Source organism: Coregonus lavaretus, assembly GCF_964263955.1.
Source record: "Coregonus lavaretus genome assembly, contig: HAP1_SCAFFOLD_403, whole genome shotgun sequence".
NCBI classification, from domain to species: Eukaryota; Metazoa; Chordata; class Actinopteri; order Salmoniformes; family Salmonidae; genus Coregonus; species Coregonus lavaretus.
This window is the reverse complement of record NW_028166489.1, coordinates 398,766-419,257: the sequence shown is the minus strand read 5'-3', so window position 1 is coordinate 419,257 and position 20,492 is coordinate 398,766. Positions and strand designations below refer to the sequence as shown.

Here is a 20,492-nt window from a genome sequence, read left to right as displayed (position 1 = left end):
TTAAATGTGCATGTATGACATCAATCAAATGGACCGAGTTACTTCATTTATTTCCATATACAGTGAGGGAAAAAAGTATTCCCCTGCTGATTTTGTACGTTTGCCCACTGACAAAGAAATTATCAGTCTATAATTTTAATGGTAGGTTTATTTGAACAGTGAGAGACAGAATAACAACAAAATTCAGAAAAACACATGTCAAAAATGTTATAAATTGATTTGCATTTTAATGAAGGAAATAAGTATTTGACCCCCTCTCAATCAGAAAGATTTCTGGCTCCCAGGTGTCTTTCATACAGGTAACGAGCTGAGATTAGGAGCACACTCTTAAAGGGAGTGCTCCTAATCTCAGCTTGTTACCTGTAAAAAAAGACACTTGTCCACAGAAGCAATCAATCAATCAGATTCCAAACTCTCCACCATGGCCAAGACCAAAGAGCTCTCCAAGGATGTCAGGGACAAGATTGTAGACCTAAACAAGGCTGGAATGGGCTAACAGACCATCGTCAAGCAGCTTGGTGAGAAGGTGACAACAGTTGGTGTGATTATTCGCAAATGGAAGAAACACAAAATAACTGTCAATCTCCCTCGGCCTGGGGCTCCATGCAAGATCTCACCTCGTGGAGTTGCAATGATCATGAGAACTGTGAGGAATCAGCCCAGAACTACATGGGAGGATCTTGTCAATGATCTCAAGGCAGCTGGGACCATAGTCACCAAGAAAACAATTGGTAACACACTACGCCGTAAAGGACTGAAATCCTGCAGCGCCCGCAAGGTCCCCCTGCTCAAGAAAGCACATATACATGCCCGTCTGAAGTTTGCCAATGAACATCTGAATGATTCAGAGGAGAACTGGGTGAAAGTGTTGGTCAGATGAGTCCAAAATCGAGCTCTTTGACATCAACTCAACTTGCCGTGTTTGGAGGAGGAGGAATGCTGCCTATGACCCCAAGAACACCATCTCCACCGTCAAACATGGAGGTGGAAACATTATGCTTTGGGGGTGTTTTTCTGCTAAGGGGACATGACAACTTCACCGCATCAAAGGGACGATGGACGGGGCCATGTACCGTCAAATCTTGGGTGAGAACCTCCTTCCCTCAGCCAGGGCATTGAAAATGGGTCGTGGATGGGTATTCCAGCATGACAATGACCCAAAACACACGGCCAAGGCAACAAAGGAGTGGCTCAAGGAGAAGCACATTAAGGTCCTGGAGTGGCCTAGCCAGTCTCCAGACCTTAATCCCATAGAAAATCTGTGGAGGGAGCTGAAGGTTCGAGTTGCCAAACGTCAGCCTTGAAACCTTAATGACTTGGAGAAGATCTGCAAAGAGGAGTGGAACAAAATCCCTCCTGAGATGTGTGCAAACCTTGTGGCCAACTACAAGAAACGTCTTACCTCTGTGATTGCCAACAAGGGTTTTGCAACCAAGTACTAAGTCATGTTTTGCAGAGGGGTCAAATACTTATTTCCCTCATTAAAATGCAAATCAATTTATAACATTTTTGACATGCGTTTTTCTGGATTTTGTTGTTGTTATTCTGTCTCTCACTGTTCAAATAAACCTACCATTAAAATTATAGACTGATAATTTCTTTGTCAGTGGGCAAACGTACAAAATCAGCAGGGGATCAAATACTTTTTTCCCCTCACTGCTCAGCCTTACACTTCAGAACGTGGGGTTGACCAGCTTCATTATTGAAATTCTTATTAAAAGATGATTGTTTGAAGAAATTACAAAGTCTCTCACTTGTTTAGAAAAATCCACCACAAGTCGACTACAAAATAAGTGATTCCTCGACTCCTTGCACGTCGACAGGCAGGTCAGCCACCAGGCAGGAAGTCAGAACCGTGCACTAGGCCTATCTATCGGCAATCAAAAGCTGTATCTCGCAATGGAATGCCATATCTCGCAATTTCTTAGCTTGCAATGTCTCGGAACTTCAGTAAAGCAGAGCCTATCATCAATGAAAAGGCTAGGATATTGAGATGAGCGAGATGAAACACTTTGCTCTCGCACAGTCACACAGTATCTACGCATGTGCACGAGTTTGCTTCATGCTGTTCACAGCGTAGTAGCCAGGGTACCCAAACAGCTGAGAAGTTGAGCTTCACGCATCTACGCTCTTAGCTGTTGTGGAAATTAACCCACTGTGCTGTTTTACTTTCTGCATCTACCCCCCCAAAATAGGATTTTTCTTAACGCTAAGGATCCCAATTTCATTTATACGTTTTAACGTTCACACCCCTAATACTGAGATGCTTTATGAATACGGGCCCAGGCTTTCTCCAGGCCCCTACCCTCAACACTAGCTCCAGACCTCAGCCATCATATCATCCTCAGCCCCAGCTCTCAGCCCCAGCTCCAGGCCTCAGCCCCAGGCCTCAGCCCTCAACCCCAGCTCCAGGCCTCAGCCCTCAACCCCAGCTCCAGGCCTCAGCCCTCAACCCCAGCTCCAGGCCTCAGCCCCAGGCCTCAGCCCTCAACCCCAGCTCCAGGCCTCAGCCCTCAACCCCAGCTCCAGGCCTCAGCCCTCAACCCCAGCTCCAGACAGACCTCATCCCCAGCTCCAGACAGACCTCAGCCCTCAACCCCAGCTCCAGACAGACCTCAGCCCTCAACCCCAGCTCCAGACCTCAGCCCCAGCTCCAGACAGACCTCATCCCCAGCTCCAGACAGACCTCAGCCCTCAACCCCAGCTCCAGACAGACCTCAGCCCTCAACCCCAGCTCCAGACCTCAGCCCCAGCTCCAGACCTCAACCCCAGCTCCAGACCTCAGCCCCAGCTCCAGACAGACCTCATCCCCAGCTCCAGACAGACCTCAGCCCTCAACCCCAGCTCCAGACAGACCTCAGCCCTCAACCCCAGCTCCAGACCTCAACCCCAGCTCCAGACCACAACGCCAGCTCCAGACCTCAACGGCAGCCCCAGACAGACCTCAGCCCCAGACAGACCTCAGCCCCAGACAGACCTCAGCCCCAGCTCCAGACAGACCCAAGCCCCAGCACCAGACAGACCCTAGACAGCCCTCAGCCCCAGCTCCAGACCCAGCTCCCAGCTCCAGACCCAGCTCCATCTTCCAGCCACTGTTCGTTGTGCTACCTACCCTGTCGAAGGGGATGCTGTACTTCTTCAGTATGGACGGGGAGATGAGAGTCATCTTGTGGCGGAGGAAGGCGTCACAGCCCTGGGAACTGCCTGGGAAGAAACCTGCAGGTGGGGGAAAACACACAAAAACACCACATTACCAAATTGCCTCCCATTGTCTGAATTCACCTGTTGTGGCATCCATACTAGTAAAATGTGTTTTCCATGGGAAATCGTGAAATGTGGCATGTTGTTCACGAGAAATTGTAACATTTAAAACCTCAAACAATACACTTCAGTTTCATGTCAGCTTCCTGCTTATGACGACCACGTTACCCCACTCCCGGGAAGTTAATAAGCCACAGGAGGTTTGGCTTGTTACAGACAGAGACAGTGCAGATCTTAGGCCTACACTCTCCATCCAAATGGGAGATATAATCGGTGGTTGGAGGTTATCAGTAAAGAGCTCTCCCATCTGTCAGATGGAAAATGTGGGGGTCACAGCACTCAGAGCACCACGCAGTGCACGCCCAGAAAGCTTTAATTATCATAATTTCCTTGGTCCCACAATCCCTTCCTTCGTGCCGGACCCCGGGTCACCGCCAGGCTGTACGGCATGCCAAACTGAAGAGTGAGAAACTTTTGATAACGCGTAGGAACATACGTCCACCGACCAGTGTCAAATTGCGCATGGTGATATCAAATAAAGTACTTGAGAGCTTGTGTCAGCTGTGTCACGATACCATTATCTTTTTTGAACTTGTGAAAGCATGCGAGCGGGGGGTTATTTTCGGCATCATACCATTTCATCTTTCTTTGTCTTTTTTAGACTTCTACTGCCTGTTTATGGGGCCTTTTCTACACAGACTTTACACAGCGAGAGGTGGTTGTCGCCTAAATAAAAACTCATCTCAATCTCATGTGCAAAACCCTCACTCTTTCTTCCCTCTTCAGAGGATGACAATTAATTTCACGGCCAGAGCCTCAAAGACCAGAGCCTCCTCTTCAAAAACAAACCAGCCTCTCGTATATCATTAGTGTCCGAGGCCTTCAACTTACTAGAAAGAGAGGGAAAGAGATCTGTTTCGCTGTCTCTCGCTCTCTCTCACACGCACCTCTCCTGACGAGCAGTCTGTGCTGTGCCTCAAAGGATGGGAGACCGTTTGCCCAGTTAAACTTTAATGTAACTGACAGCATAATCGAGGCCCATTTCATCCTTCATTTTCATTGCATTGTTTCAGAGCCTGTTGGTCTCAAAGAGCTGCCTTTCTCTGGCGGCTGCTGTGTGAGCTGATAAAGGTGAATAATGTGCTGGCGGAGCCACATATTAATCCCCATTAAAATGCAGCTGGCAGTGTGGAACTCTCCCCGGGGCAATATTAACTTTAAGCTTCATTTTGTCCTTTGAGTTTGAAATGAAGTTCTCTAAGTGATTTTTCAAAGTGATTTCAATGGGGCTTTCTCCATTCTGATTGTTCTATAGTGTTCAATCAAACTTCATCCCAAAAAAAATTTGTTCGGCATTCCCTGCACTTATTTGAGATCATTTCCACACTGCCACGTAGGGCTGCACGATACGGGCAAAAAATTATTTGCTTTATTTTTTATCAATAATTGCAATTGTGATATGACTTGCAATTTAGATAAACACTTGGGTGAACTGTTGGAATCATGGAAATATAATGATTATTATTAGTTAGAATATAATAGTGGGCACTTTGAATACAGTGTTGTATGACAAAAAGCCAGGCAGGAGTTATTGTGACAGGGTAGGAACCAAAGTGTTGGTCAGTGTTTCCTAGGGGACCCTATAACCTTTAGCTACATTGAATGTTCTCTTAGCTATTACATGTAACTAACATATTCATGCTTCACCTATTCCTCTTTGATTTAGAAGACACTGTTGCACAAACACGCTGATTTAGGCCTACACCATCACTGGTATCAGTCTGTATTAGCTAGCTACGTTTGCGCTGACTCAGAGCAAACGTAGCTATTAGCATTAGCTAATTAGCATTAGCGGCTAAAACGATGTATTTTAGCCACAACTTGCTTAGAAAAGACAAACTAGCTGTTTGTAGACAGTAAGATACAAACTAATAGTGTAATTATAGAACGCTTGTGGATTTACAGTGAGGGACTGGGCTGATTCCTCACCCTTCTCATGATCATTGCAACTCCACAAGGTGAGATCTTGCATGGAGCCCCAGGCAGAGAGGGAGATTGACAGTTATTTTATGTTTCTTCCATTTGCGAATAATCGCACCAACTGTCACCTTCTCACCAAGATGCTTGGCGATGGTCTTGTAGCCCATTCCAGCCTTGTGTAGGTCTACAATCTTGTCCCTGACATCCTTGGAGAGCTCTTTGGTCTTGGCAATGGTGGAGAGTTTGGAATCTGATTGATTGATTGCTTCTGTGGACAGGTGTCTTTTATACAGGTAACAAACTGAGATTAGGAGCACTCCCTTTAAGAGTGTGCTCCTAATCCCAGCTCGTTACCTGTATAAAAGACACCTGGGAGCCAGAAATCTTTCTGATTGAGAGGGGGTCAAATACTTTATTTCCCTCATTAAAATGCAAATCAATTTATAACATTTTTGACATGCGTTTTTCTGGATTTTGTTGTTGTTATTCTGTCTCTCACTGTTCAAATAAACCTACCATTAAAATTATAGACTGATCATGTCTTTGTCAGTGGGCAAACGTACAAAATCAGCAGGGGATCAAATACTTTTTTCCCTCACTGTATATTAAGAAGCAAAGTGGAAATCAGCATCGTTAGCATGTGCTGCATTGACCATGCAGACTGAACGCAAGTGGTCTCGCGGTTGAGCAACAAAAACTGCACTCTAGTGACAGGGGGTGGGCCTTGGTCTGTGTGAAAAGCGGCATGGAGAGGGATAGGAGAGCGACAACTCAAGTAGTGGAGTAAAGTATAAAAACAGACGCTACACACGGCGGAGTAGCGTATCACATTTAACAAACCGAACATTGAAATACCGTCATAGAAGGTAAAGTCAAAAGTCAAACCGGTCCATGCCGGTATATAGTAAAACATGGTCAGCCTAATGAGCATGAGGATCTTGAGTAGTCTTACCTTGAGCCAGCCTCTCCAGCCTTTTCCCGTGCTCAGGTGGGATGGCGTACCTGAATCGAGGGCAAGAGAAAGAAAGAGAAAATTAGATGGGTGGAGGGGAGAAAAGAAGAGTGAGGACTAGGAGGATGGAAAAGACAACGCAATCAATGAAGAAGAAATGACCGTTTAGGGATCTAGCATCACCTCCTCTTCCTCTTTTTAATGACCATTTAGGGATCTAGCATCACCTCCTCTTCCTCTTTTTAATGACCGTTTAGGGATCCATCACCACCTCCTCTACCCTCTTTTTAATGACCGTTTAGGGATCCATCACCACCTCCTCTACCCTCTTTTTAATGACCATTTAGGGATCTATCACCATCCCCTCTTCCTCTGTCTTTGTAGTGCTCTTTCCCCCCTTTCAAATGTAATCATCAGAAAACAAAGGAAAAAGAGAAGAGGCAAATCGCTCTCCGTCCGCATTAGAGAGCCAGAGCTTTTATTGTGCTTGTTATTACCATCATTATTGCCACAATTATTTCCTCCACTTTAGAGAAAGCTTAACCCCTCAGAGACCTCTGCACAATGCACCATGTACAAAACCTGCACCTCACTCTCCCCTCTGGCCAAAAGCTTGTCTAGGTGATCAGAATAGAAAGGCAGATATTGGAGTCTATAGCAACGGAGTACAGCTGTGTTAGACTGTCACCGGGTGGGCAGAGAGGGTGTAGGTAATGAAGAAGGCCAACTTGCAGGTTTGTCTCAATATTACAATCGTAACTGTGTCTGGTCTGTCTGCATGAGAATCAAAGGAAAAAGTTGCTGGCGCCCCCCCAGGGATTTTCACATTCTATAACTAACTAACACGCCTTCGTCAGGTATGTGTGTGTGTGTTTGTGTATATACAGTGGGGAAAAAAAGTATTTAGTCAGCCACCAATTGTGCAAGTTCTCCCACTTAAAAAGATGAGAGAGGCCTGTAATTTTCATCATATGTACACGTCAACTATGACAGACAAATTAAGAAAAAAAAATCCAGAAAATCACACTGTAGGATTTTTAATGAATTTATTTGCAAATTATGGTGGAAAATAAGTATTTGGTCACCTACAAACAAGCAAGATTTCTGTCTCTCACAGACCTGTAACTTCTTCTTTAAGAGGCTCCTCTGTCCTCCACTCGTTACATGTATTAATAGCACCTGTTTGAACTTGTTATCAGTATAAAAGACACCTGTCCACAACCTCAAACAGTCACACTCCAAACTCCACTATGGCCAAGACCAAAGAGCTGTCAAAGGACACCAGAAACAAAATTGTAGACCTGCACCAGGCTGGGAAGACTGAATCTGCAATAGGTGAGCAGCTTGGTTTGAAGAAATCAACTGTGGGAGCAATTATTAGGAAATGGAAGACATAAAAGTCCACTGATAATCTCCCTCGATCTGGGGCTCCACGCAAGATCTCACCCCGTGGGGTCAAAATGATCACAAGAACGGTGAGCAAAAATCCCAGAACCACACAGGGGGACCTAGTGAATGACCTGCAGAGAGCTGGGACCAAAGTAACAAAGCCTACCATCAGTAACACACTACGCCGCCAGGGACTCAAATCCTGCAGTTCCAGACGTGTCCCCCTGCTTAAGCCAGTACATGTCCAGGCCCGTCTGAAGTTTGCTAGAGTGCATTTGGATGATCCAGAAGAGGATTGGGAGAATGTCATGTGGTCAGATGAAACCAAAATAGAACTTTTTGGTAAAAACTCAACTCGTCGTGTTTGGAGGACAAAGAATGCTGAGTTGCATCCAAAGAACACCATACCTACTGTGAAGCATGGGGGTGTAGACATCATGCTTTGGGGCTGTTTTTCTGCAAAGGGACCAGGATGACTGATCCGTGTAAAGGAAAGAATGAATGGGGCCATGTATCCTGAGATTTTGAGTGAAAACCTCCTTCCATCAGCAAGGGCATTGAAGATGAAACGTGGCTGGGTCTTTCAGCATGACAATGATCCCAAACACACTGCCCGGGCAACGAAGGAGTGGCTTCGTAAGAAGCATTTCAAGGTCCTGGAGTGGCCTAGCCAGTCTCCAGATCTCAACCCCATAGAAAATCTTTGAGGGAGTTGAAAGTCCGTGTTGCCCAGCGACAGCCCCAAAACATCACTGCTCTAGAGGAGATCTGCATGGAGGAATGGGCCAAAATAGTGTGTGAAAACCTTGTGAAGACTTACAGAAAACGTTTGACCTGTGTCATTGCCAACAAAGGGTATATAACAAAGTATTGAGAAACTTTTGTTATTGACCAAATACTTATTTTCCACCATAATTTGCAAATAAATTCATAAAAAATCCTACAATGTGATTTTCTGGATTTTTTTTTCTCATTTTGTCTGTCAGAGTTGACGTGTACCTATGATGAAAATTAAAGGCCTCTCTCATCTTTTTAAGTGGGAGAACTTGCACAATTGGTGGCTGAGCGACTTACAGGAGCAATTAGGGTTAAGTGCCTTGCTCAAGGGCACATTAACGTCATTTAGCAGACGCTCTTAGCCAGAGCAACTCACAAATTGGTGCGTTCACCCTATAGCCAGTGGGATAACCACTTTACAATTTGGGGGGGGGGGGGGGGGGGGGGGGGGGGGTTAGAAGGAATACTTTATCCTATCCCAGGTATTCCTTAAAGAGGTGGGGTTTCAAATGTCTCCGGAAGGTGGTGAGTGACTCCGCTGTCCTGGCGTCGTGAGGGAGCTTGTTCCACCATTGGGGTGCCAGAGCAGCGAACAGTTTTGACTGGGCTGAGCGGGAGCTATGCTTCCGCAGAGGAAGGGGAGCCAGCAGGCCAGAGGTGGATGAACGCAATGCCCTCGTTTGGGTGTAGGGACTGATCAGAGCCTGAAGGTACAGAGGTGCCGTTCCCCTCACTGCTCCATAGGCAAGCACCATGGTCTTGTAGCGGATGCGAGCTTCAACTGGAAGCCAGTGGAGTGTGCGGAGGAGGGGGGTGACGTGAGAGAACTTGGGAAGGTTGAACACCAGACGGGCTGCGGCATTCTGGATGAGTTGTAGGGGTTTAATGGCACAGGCAGGGAGGCCAGCCAACAGCGAGTTGCAGTAGTCCAGACGGGAGATGACAAGTGCCTGGACCAGGACCTGCGCCGCTTCCTGTGTAAGGCAGGGTCGCACTCTCCGAATGTTGTAGAGCATGAACCTGCAGGAGCGGGTCACCGCCTTGATGTTGGCGGAGAACGACAGGGTGTTGTCCAGGGTCACGCCTAGGCTCTTCGCACTCTGGGAGGAGGACACAGCGGAGTTGTCAACCGTGATGGCGAGATCATGGAACGGGCAGTCCTTCCCCGGGAGGAAGAGCAGCTCCGTCTTGCCAAAATGACTGGCACCCCTGACTGGCAATGCACAAACAATCCTTTAAAAAATATAAACAGTATAATTATAGACACCAGGAATTAAATTCCACTTATTTAAGTTTGTCTTAAGGAACTATATTGAGCCATTACATTACTTCCTGTTTCACAAGGGTATAAAAATGAGGTAACATGCATGCAATATCCCTTTGTCATCCAACACTATGAAGAAAACAAAAGAACTGGCAGTTCAAAAGAGACAGATGGTTGTAGACCTTCATAAATCTGTTAATGGCTACAAGAAGATCCACAAATTATTGAATATACCACTGAGCACTGTCATGGCAATTATTAAAAAATTTAAAAGATATGGAACAGTTGAAAACCTCACGGGTAGAGGATGCAAATGCATTTTGCCCCCCAGGATAGGGAGGATGGTGAGAGAAGCAACAAAATCCCCAAGAATCACTGTGAAAAAAATAGCAGGACTTGTTGGCATCTTGGGGTCACCAGGTTTCAAAAAGCACCATCAAACGCCACCTCCACAACCACTGGCTCTTTGGAAGGGTTGCCAGAAGAAAGCCCTTTCTGACCCCAAGACACAGACGCAAGCACTTGGAGTTTGCCAAACGTCATTTAAATTATGACTGGAAGAAGGTGCTCTGGTCAGATGAGACCAAAATTGAAAGTTTTGGTCAGATGCAGAATCGGCATGTTTGGCGTCGAAACATACAGTGGGGAAAAAAAGTATTTAGTCAGCCACCAATTGTGCAAGTCCTCCCACTTAAAAAGATGAGAGAGGCCTGTAATTTTCATCATAGGTACACGTCAACTATGACAGACAAATTGAGAAATTTTTTCTCCAGAAAATCACATTGTAGGATTTTTAATGAATTTATTTGCAAATCATGGTGGAAAATAAGTATTTGGTCACCTACAAACAAGCAAGATTTCTGGCTCTCACAGACCTGTAACTTCTTCTTTAAGAGGCTCCTCTGTCCTCCACTCGTTACCTGTATTAATGGCACCTGTTTGAACTTGTTATCAGTATAAAAGACACCTGTCTACAACCTCAAACAGTCACACACCAAACTCCACTATGGCCAAGACCAAAGAGCTGTCAAAGGACACCAGAAACAAAATTGTAGACCTGCACCAGGCTGGGAAGACTGAATCTGCAATAGGTAAGCAGCTTGGTTTGAAGAAATCAACTGTGGGAGCAATTATTTGGAAATGGAAGACATACAAGACCACTGATAATCTCCCTCGATCTGGGGCTCCACGCAAGATCTCACCCCGTGGGGTCAAAATGATCACAAGAACGGTGAGCAAAAATCCCAGAACCACACGGGGGGACCTAGTGAATGACCTGCAGAGAGCTGGGACCAAAGTAACAAAGCCTACCATCAGTAACACACTACGCCGCCAGGGACTCAAATCCTGCAGTGCCAGACGTGTCCCCCTGCTTAAGCCAGTACATGTCCAGGCCCGTCTGAAGTTTGCTAGAGTGCATTTGGATGATCCAGAAGAGGATTGGGAGAATGTCATATGGTCAGATGAAACCAAAATAGAACTTTTTGGTAAAAACTCAACTCGTCGTGTTTGGAGGACAAAGAATGCTGAGTTGCATCCAAAGAACACCATACCTACTGTGAAGCATGGGGGTGGAAACATCATGCTTTGGGGCTGTTTTTCTGCAAAGGGACCAGGACGACTGATCCGTGAAAAGGAAAGAATGAATGGGGCCATGTATCGTGAGATTTTGAGTGAAAACCTCCTTCCATCAGCAAGGGCATTGAAGATGAAACGTGGCTGGGTCTTTCAGCATGACAATGATCCCAAACACACCGCCCGGGCAACGAAGGAGTGGCTTCGTAAGAAGCATTTCAAGGTCCTGGAGTGGCCTAGCCAGTCTCCAGATCTCAACCCCATAGAAAATCTTTGGAGGGAGTTGAAAGTCCGTGTTGCCCAGCGACAGCCCCAAAACATCACTGCTCTAGAGGAGATCTGCATGGAGGAATGGGCCAAAATACCAGCAACAGTGTGTGAAAACCTTGTGAAGACTTACAGAAAACGTTTGACCTGTGTCATTGCCAACAAAGGGTATATAACAAAGTATTGAGAAACTTTTGTTCTTGACCAAATACTTATTTTCCACCATAATTTGCAAATAAATTCATTAAAAATCCTACAATGTGATTTTCTGGAGAAAAAAAATCTCAATTTGTCTGTCATAGTTGACGTGTACCTATGATGAAAATTACAGGCCTCTCTCATCTTTTTAAGTTGGCGAACTTGCACAATTGGTGGCTGACTAAATACTTTTTTCCCCCACTGTAGATGCATACAAGGAGAGGCACCTCATACCCACGGTGAAATATGGTGCTGGAGCAGTGATGTTTTGGGGCTGTTTTAATTCCAGAGATCCAGGGGCACTGGTTAAGATTGATGGCATAATGAATTCCACCAAGTATCAGGCAATTTTGGCTGACAATCTGGTTGCCTCTGCCAGAAGGCTGGGACTTGGCCGTAGGTGAACCTTCCAACAAGACAATGAACCAAAACATACCTCAACATCCACACAGAAATGGTTCTGTGACAACAAAATTAATGTTCTGCCATGGCTATCTCAGTCGCCGGACCTCAATCCAATCGAAAATGTGTGGGCTGAGTTGAAGAGGGCAGTTGATAAGCGCAAACCTAAGAATGTGAAGGATCTTGAAAGGATCTGCATAGAGGAATGGTCCAAAATCCGTCCAAATGTGTTCCTTAACCTTGTCAAACATTACAGGAAAAGACTCCATGCTGTTATCCTTGCCAGAGGTGGTTGCACTAAGTACTAAATGAGAAGTGCCAATAATTATGAAACCTTGATTTGTGACATTTCTTTTGTATTAAATAATTGTATGATTTTGGTTGGTTCCATTGAAACATTAATAAAGTACAGTATTTCTCACATGTTGGTATTTTGAGTTTCTCTCTATAGTTATATCATTTATATTTTTTTAAGTATTGTTTGTGCATTGCCAGTCAGAGGTGCCAGTAATGTTGGAGCCCACCGTATGTATGTATGTACAGTGGGGAAAAAAAGTATTTAGTCAGCCACCAATTGTGCAAGTTCTCCCACTTAAAAAGATGAGAGAGGCCTGTAATTTTCATCATAGGTACACGTCAACTATGACAGACAAATTGAGGAAAATTATGACAACTATGACAGACAAATTGACAGACAAATTGACAGACAAATTGTGGTCCTCTGTAGCTCAGCTGGTAGAGCACGGCGCTTGAAACGCCAAGGTAGTGGGTTCGATCCCCGGGACCACCCATACACAAAAAAAAAAAAATGTATGCACGCATGACTGTAAGTCGCTTTGGATAAAAGCGTCTGCTAAATGGCATATTATATATTATTATATTATATTATATTATTATATATTATATTGAAAAAAAATCCAGAAAATCCCATTGTAGGATTTTTAATGAATTTATTTGCAAATTATGGTGGAAAATAAGTATTTGGTCACCTACAAACAAGCAAGATTTCTGGCTCTCACAGACCTGTAACTTCTTCTTTAAGAGGCTCCTCTGTTCTCCACTCGTTACCTGTATTAATGGCACCTGTTTGAACTTGTTATCAGTATAAAATACACCTGTCCACAACCTCAAACAGTCACACTCCAAACTTCACAATGGCCAAGACCAAAGAGCTGTCAAAGGACACCAAAAACAAAATTGTAGACCTGCACCAGGCTGGGAAGACTGAATCTGCAATAGGTAAGCAGCTTGGTTTGAAGAAATCAACTGTGGGAGCAATTATTAGGAAATGGAAGACATACAAGACCACTGATAATCTCCCTCGATCTGGGGCTCCACGCAAGATCTCACCCCGTGGGGTCAAAATGATCACAAGAACGGTGAGCAAAAATCCCAGAACCACACGGGGGGACCTAGTGAATGACCTGCAGAGAGCTGGGACCAAAGTAACAAAGCCAACCATCAGTAACACACTACGCCGCCAGGGACTCAAATCCTGCAGTGCGAGACGTGTCCCCCTGCTTAAGCCAGTACATGTCCAGGCCCGTCTGAAGTGCATTTGGATGATCCAGAAGAGGATTGGGAGAATGTCATATGGTCAGATGAAACCAAAATATAACTTTTTGGTAAAAACTCAACTCGTCATGTTTGGAGGACAAAGAATGCTGAGTTGCATCCAAAGAACACCATACCTACTGTGAAGCATGGGGTTGGAAACATCATGCTTTGGGGCTGTTTTTCTGCAAAGGGACCAGGACGACTGATCCGTGTAAAGGAAAGAATGAATGGGGCCATGTATCGTGAGATTTTGAGTGAAACCCACCTTCCATCAGCAAGGGCATTGAAGATGAAACGTGGCTGGGTCTTTCAGCATGACAATGATCCCAAACACACCGCCCGGGCAACGAAGGAGTGGCTTCGTAAGAAGCATTTCACGGTCCTGGAGTGGCCTAGCCAGTCTCCAGATCTCAACCCCATAGAAAATCTTTGGAGGGAGTTGAAAGTCTGTGTTGCCCAGCGACAGCCCCAAAACATCACTGCTCTAGAGGAGATCTGCATGGAGGAATGGGCCAAAATACCAGCAACAGTGTGTGAAAACCTTGTGAAGACTTACAGAAAACGTTTGACCTGTGTCATTGCCAACAAAGGGTATATAACAAAGTATTGAGAAACTTTTGTTATTGACCAAATACTTATTTTCCACCATCATATGCCAATAAATTCATAAAAAATCCTACAATGTGATTTTCTGGAGAAAAAAATTCTAATTTTGTCTGTCATAGTTGACGTGTACCTATGATGAAAATTACAGGCCTCTCATCTTTTTAAGTGGGAGAACTTGCACAATTGGTGGCTGACTAAATACTTTTTTCCCCCACTGTATGTACGTAGAGTTGAAGTCGGAAGTTTACATACACATTAGCCAAATACATTTAAACTCAGTTTTTCACAATTACTGACATTTAATAGTAAAAATTCCCTGTCTTAGGTCAGTTAGGATCACCACTTTATTTTAAGAATGTGAAATGTCAGAATAATAGTAGAGAGAATTATTTATTTCAGCTTTTATTTCTTTCATCACATTCCCAGTGGGTAAGAAGTTTACATACACTCAATTAGTATTTGGTAGCATTGCCTTTAAATTGTTTAACTTGGGTCAAAACGTTTTGGGTAGCCTTCCACAAGCTTCCCACAATAAGTTGGTTGAATTTTGGCCTATTCCTCCTGACAGAGCTGGTGTAACTGAGTCAGGTTTGTAGGCCTCCTTGCTCGCACACACTTTTTCAGTTCTGCCAACAAATTTTCTATAGGATTGAGGTCAGGGCTTTGTGATGGCCACTCCAATACCTTGACTTTGTTGTCCTTAAGCCATTTTGCCACAACTTTGGAAGTATGCTTGGGGTCATTGTCCATTTGGAAGACCCATTTGCGACCAAGCTTTAACTTCCTGACTGATGTCTTGAGATGTTGCTTCAATATATCCACATCATTTTCCTTCCTCATGATGCCATCTATTTTGTGAAGTGCACCAGTCCCTCCTGCAGCAAAGCACCCCCACAGCATGATGCTGCTACCCCCGTGCTTCACGGTTGGGATGGTGTTCTTCGGCTTGCAAGCCATCCCCTTTTTCCTCCAAACATAACGATGGTCATTATGGCCAAACAGTTCTATTTTTGTTTCATTAGACCAGAGGACATTTCTCCAAAAAGTACGATCTTTGTCCCCATGTGCAGCTGCAAACCGTAGTCTGGCTTTTTTAATGGCGGTTTTGGAGCAGTGGCTTTTACCTTGCTGAGCAGCCTTTAAGGTTAAGGTTATGTCGATATAGGACTTGTTTTACTGCGGATATAGATACTTTGTACCCGTTTCCTCCAGCATCTTCACAAGGTCCTTTGCTGTTGTTCTGAGATTGATTTGCACTTTTCGCACCAAAGTACGTTAATCTCTAGGAGACAGAACACGTCTCCTTCCTGAGCGGTATGACGGCTGCGTGGTCCCATGGTGTAAATACGTGCGTACTATTCTTTGTACAGATGAACGTGGTACCTTCAGGCGTTTGGAAATTGCTCCCAAGGATGAACCAGACTTCTGGAGGTCTACAATTGTTTTTCTGAGATCTTGGCTGATTTCTTTTGATTTTCCCATGATGTCAAGCAAAGAGGCACTGAGTTTGAAGGTAGGCCTTGAAATACATCCACAGGTACACCTCCAATTGACTCAAAGGATGTCAATTAGCCTATCAGGATCTTCTAAAGCCATGACATCATTTTCTGGAATTTTCCAAGCTGTTTAAGGCACAGTCAACTTAGTGTATGTAAACTTCTGACTCACTGGAATTGTGATACAGTGAATTATAAGTGAAATAACCTGTCTGTAAACAATTGTTGGAAAAATTACTTGTGTCATACACAAAGTAGATGTCCTAACAGACTTGCCAAAACTAGTTGGTTAACAAGAAATGTGTGGAGTGGTTGAAAAAACGAGTTTTAATGACTCCAACCTAAGTGTATGTAAACTTCCGACTTCAACTGTATGTACAGTGGGGGAAAAAAGTATTTAGACAGCCACCAATTGTGCAAGTTCTCCCACTTAGAAAGATGAGGCCTGTAATTTTCATCATAGGTACACGTCAACTATGACAGACAAATTGAGGAAAAAAAATCCAGAAAATCACATTGTAGGATTTTAATGAATATATTTGCAAATTATGGTGGAAAATAAGTATTTGGTCACCTACAAACAAGCAAGATTTCTGGCTCTCACAGACCTGTAACTTCTTCTTTAAGAGGCTCCTCTGTCCTCCACTCGTTACCGGTATTAAATGGCATCTGTTTGAACTTGTTATCAGTATAAAAGACACGTGTCCACAACCTCAAACAGTCACACTCCAAACTCCACTATGGCCAAGACCAAAGAGCTGTCAAAGGACACCAGAAACAAAATTGTAGACCTGCACCAGGCTGGGAAGACTGAATCTGCAATAGGTAAGCAGCTTGGTTTGAAGAAATCAACTGTGGGAGCAATTATTAGGAAATGGAAGACATACAAGACCACTGATAATCTCCCTCAATCTGGGGCTCCACGCAAGATCTCACCCCGTGGGGTCAAAATGATCACAAGAACGGTGAGCAAAAATCCCAGAACAACACGGGGTGACCTAGTGAATGACCTGCAGAGAGCTGGGACCAAAGTAACAAAGCCTACCATCAGTAACACACTACGCCGCCAGGGACTCAAATCCTGCAGTGCCAGACGTGTCCCCCGTCTGAAGTTTGCTAGAGTGCATTTGGATGATCCAGAAGAGGATTGGGAGAATGTCATATGGTCAGATGAAACCAAAATATAACTTTTTGGTAAGAACTCAACTCGTCGTGTTTGGAGGACAAAGAATGCTGAGTTGCATCCAAAGAACACCATACCTACTGTGAAGCATGGGGGCTTTGGGGCTGTTTTTCTGCAAAGGGACCAGGACGACTGATCCGTGTAAAGGAAAGAATGAATGGGGCCATGTATCGTGAGATTTTGAGTGAAAACCTCCTTCCACCAGCAAGGGCATTGAAGATGAAACGTGGCTGGGTCTTTCAGCATGACAATGATCCCAAACACACCGCCCGGGCAACGAAGGAGTGGCTTCGTAAGAAGCATTTCAAGGTCCTGGAGTGGCCTAGCCAGTCTCCAGATCTCCGTGTTGCCCAGCAACAGCCCCAAAACTTCACTGCTCTAGAGGAGATCTGCATGGAGGAATGGGCCAAAATACCAGCAACAGTGTGTGAAAACCTTGTGAAGACTTACAGAAAACATTTGACCTGTGTCATTGCCAACAAAGGGTATATAACAAAGTTTTGAGAAACTTTTGTTATTGACCAAATACTTATTTTCCACCATAATTTGCAAATAAATTCATAAAAAATCCTACAATGTGATTTTCTGGAAAAAATTGTCTCATTTTGTCTGTCATAGTTGACGTGTACCTACAGTGGGGAGAACAAGTATTTGATACACTGCCGATTTTGCAGGTTTTCCTACTTACAAAGCATGTAGAGGTCTGTCATTTTTATCATAGGTACACTTCAACTGTGAGAGACGGAATCTAAAACTTTGACTAGGCCATTCCAAAACCTCCAGCAGAATTCATGGTTCCTTCTATTAAGGCAAGTCGTCCAGGTCCTGAGGCAGCCAAGCATCCCCAAACCATCACACCACCACCACTAAAATTGCTAAAAAGCAACAAATTGGAAGTTTTGGAATGGCCTAGTCAAAGTCCAGACCTAATCCCAATTGAGATGTTGTGGCAGGACTTGAAACGAGCAGTTCATGCTTGAAAACCCACACGTCACTGAGTTAAAGCAGATCAACAACTACAGGAAGCATTTGGTTGGAGTCATTGCAGCTAAAGGTGGAACAACCAGTTATTGAGTGTAAGGGGGCAATTACTTTTTCACACAGGGGAATTGGGTGTTGCATAACTTTGTTTATTAAATAAATATGTAATTGTTGTGTTATTTGTTCACTTATGTTCCCTTTATCTAATATTAGGTTTTGGTTGAAGATCACAAATATGCAAAAGTAGAGAAAATTAGAAAGGGGGCAAATAATTTTTCATAGCACTGTGTGTGTGTGTGTATGTATGTATGTATGTATGTATGTATGTATGTATGTATGTATGTATGTATGTATGTATGTATATACACACACACACACTCTAGCGTTCAAAAGTTTGGAGTCACTTAGAAATGTCCTAGTTTTCAAAAGAAAAGCAATTTTTTTGTCTATTAAAATAACATCAAATTGATCAGAAATACAGTGTAGACATTGTTAATGTTGTAAATGGCTATTGTAGCTGGGAACGACTGATTTTTAATGGAATATCTACATAGGCATACAGAGGCCCATTATCAGCAACCATCAGTCCTGTGTTCCAATGGCACATTGTGTTTGCTAATCCAAGTTTATCATTTTAAAAGGCTAATTGATCATTAGAAAACCCTTTTGCAATTATGTTAGCACAGCTGAAAACTGTTGTGCTGATTAAAGAAGCAATAAAACTGGCCTTCTTGAGACTATTTGAGGATCTGGCGCATCAGCAATTGTGGGTTCGATTACAGACTCAAAATGGCCAGAAACAAAAAACTTTCTTCTGAAACTCGTCAGTCTATCCTTGTTCTGAGAAATGAAGGATATTTCATGTGAGAAATTGCCAAGAAACTGAAGATCTCGTACAACGCTGTGCACTACTCCCTTCACAGAACAGCGGAAACTGGCTCTAACCACAATAGAGTGGGAGGCCCCGGTGCACAACTGAGCAGGAGGACAAATACATTAGTGTCTAGTTTGAGAAACAGGCGCCTCACAAGTCCACAACTGGCAGACACCAGTCTCAACGTCAACAGTGAAGAGGCGACTCCGAGATGCTGACCTTCTAGGCAGAGCTGCAAAGAAAAAGCCATATCTCAGGCTGCCCATCTTAATCTTTTCATTGGCCAGTCTGAGATCTGGCTTTTTCTTTGCAACTCTGCCTAGAAGGTCAGCATCCCGGAGTTGCCTCTTCACTGTTGACGTTGAGACTGGTGTTTTGCGGGTACTATTTAATGAAGCTGCCATTTAAAATGATAAACTTGGATTAGCAAACACAACGTGCCATTGGAACACAGGACTGATGGTTGCTGATAATGGGCCTCTGTACGCCTATGTAGATATTCAGTTTCCAGCTACAATAGCCATTTACAACATTAACAATGTCTACACTGTATTTCTGATCAATTTTATGTTCTTTTAATGGACAAAAAAAAATTAAAAAATTTGACATTTGGAGCAGTGGACATTTCTAAGTGACCCCAAACTTTTGAACGGTAGTGTACATACAATCATATCTGAGCATACATTTACACCATATTCAATAGTAGGCTATACAAGGCACGGAAAGGCAAACATTGTCATATTTAATCGAAATTGCTATTTCTGTTTAAAAAATACAGCATAGCAAATCTAGAGCGCTAATCACAACACATGTTCTGTAAAGATGCAAACTTTGTTAAAAATTTATTTGATTTATTTAACAGAAAATAAAAGTTGCACACCCTCAATACCCCTGCCTGCTCTGTTTGTTATGGACAATGGATGCGATTGGGTTGTCAGCAGCGGTCCCTTGCAAGTCCAGACCCAACGTAGTGGTAGTGTTGATCTGTAATCCACTACAAACTCTCAATGCATAAGTCATGAATCACAATTGTGTCGATATTGTAAGAAAATGTTGTCATTTCACATAACCCTTATTTGTCTGTGTTAGGAGTAAAGGTGATCTAGAGTTTTTCTGCCTCTAGTTGCACAGGTGACATGCTGGTAGAAATGAGGTAAGACAGATTTCAGTTTTCCTGCATTAATCAAATCAAACTTAATTTATACAGTATATTCCAGACATGGAATGGAACACAATGTACTTTACAGAAGAAAAAAAAAAAAAAAAAAAAAAATGAAAATAAAAGCTGAAATATTTACTCCACAACAGACGTAACATAACAATCTAAAGAATGACAAACTGAATGACTAAAAAGCACCATAAGCAAAGCTAAAAATGTGTTTTAAGATCTTTTAAATATGTCTTTGTGAGACGCGGTGTGGGTGAACGGATCTCCGCATGTGTATTTCCCACCGTAATGCATGGAGGTGGTGGTGTTATGGTGTGGGGGTGCTTTGCTGGTGACACGGTCTGATTTATTTAGAATTCAAGGCACATTTAACCAGCATGGCTACCACAGCATTATGCAGCGATACGCCATCCCATCTGGTTTAGTCTTAGTGGGACTATCGTTTGCTTTTCAACAGGACAATGACCCAACACATTTCCAGGCTGTGTAAGGGCTATTTTAACAAGAAGGAAAGTGACGGAGTGCTGCATCAGATGACCTGGCCGCCACAATCCTCCGACCT

General features: G+C 43.7%; 1 protein-coding gene across 1 annotated transcript in view; it reads right to left on the bottom strand.

Annotated features, from left to right (window-relative positions):
• LOC311114644 (lysine-specific demethylase 4B-like) overlaps nt 1–20,492 on the bottom strand; it is a gene marked incomplete at its 3' end in the record, with an annotated part of 60,222 nt that overhangs the window by 14,027 nt on the left and 25,703 nt on the right. The window contains exons 6-7 of the mRNA XM_084189887.1: nt 6,194–6,243; nt 3,113–3,216 (exon numbers count right to left, since the gene is read on the bottom strand). Coding sequence (XP_084046013.1) covers nt 3,113–3,216; nt 6,194–6,243 — 154 coding nt within the window. The remainder of the gene's footprint in view (nt 1–3,112; nt 3,217–6,193; nt 6,244–20,492) is intronic.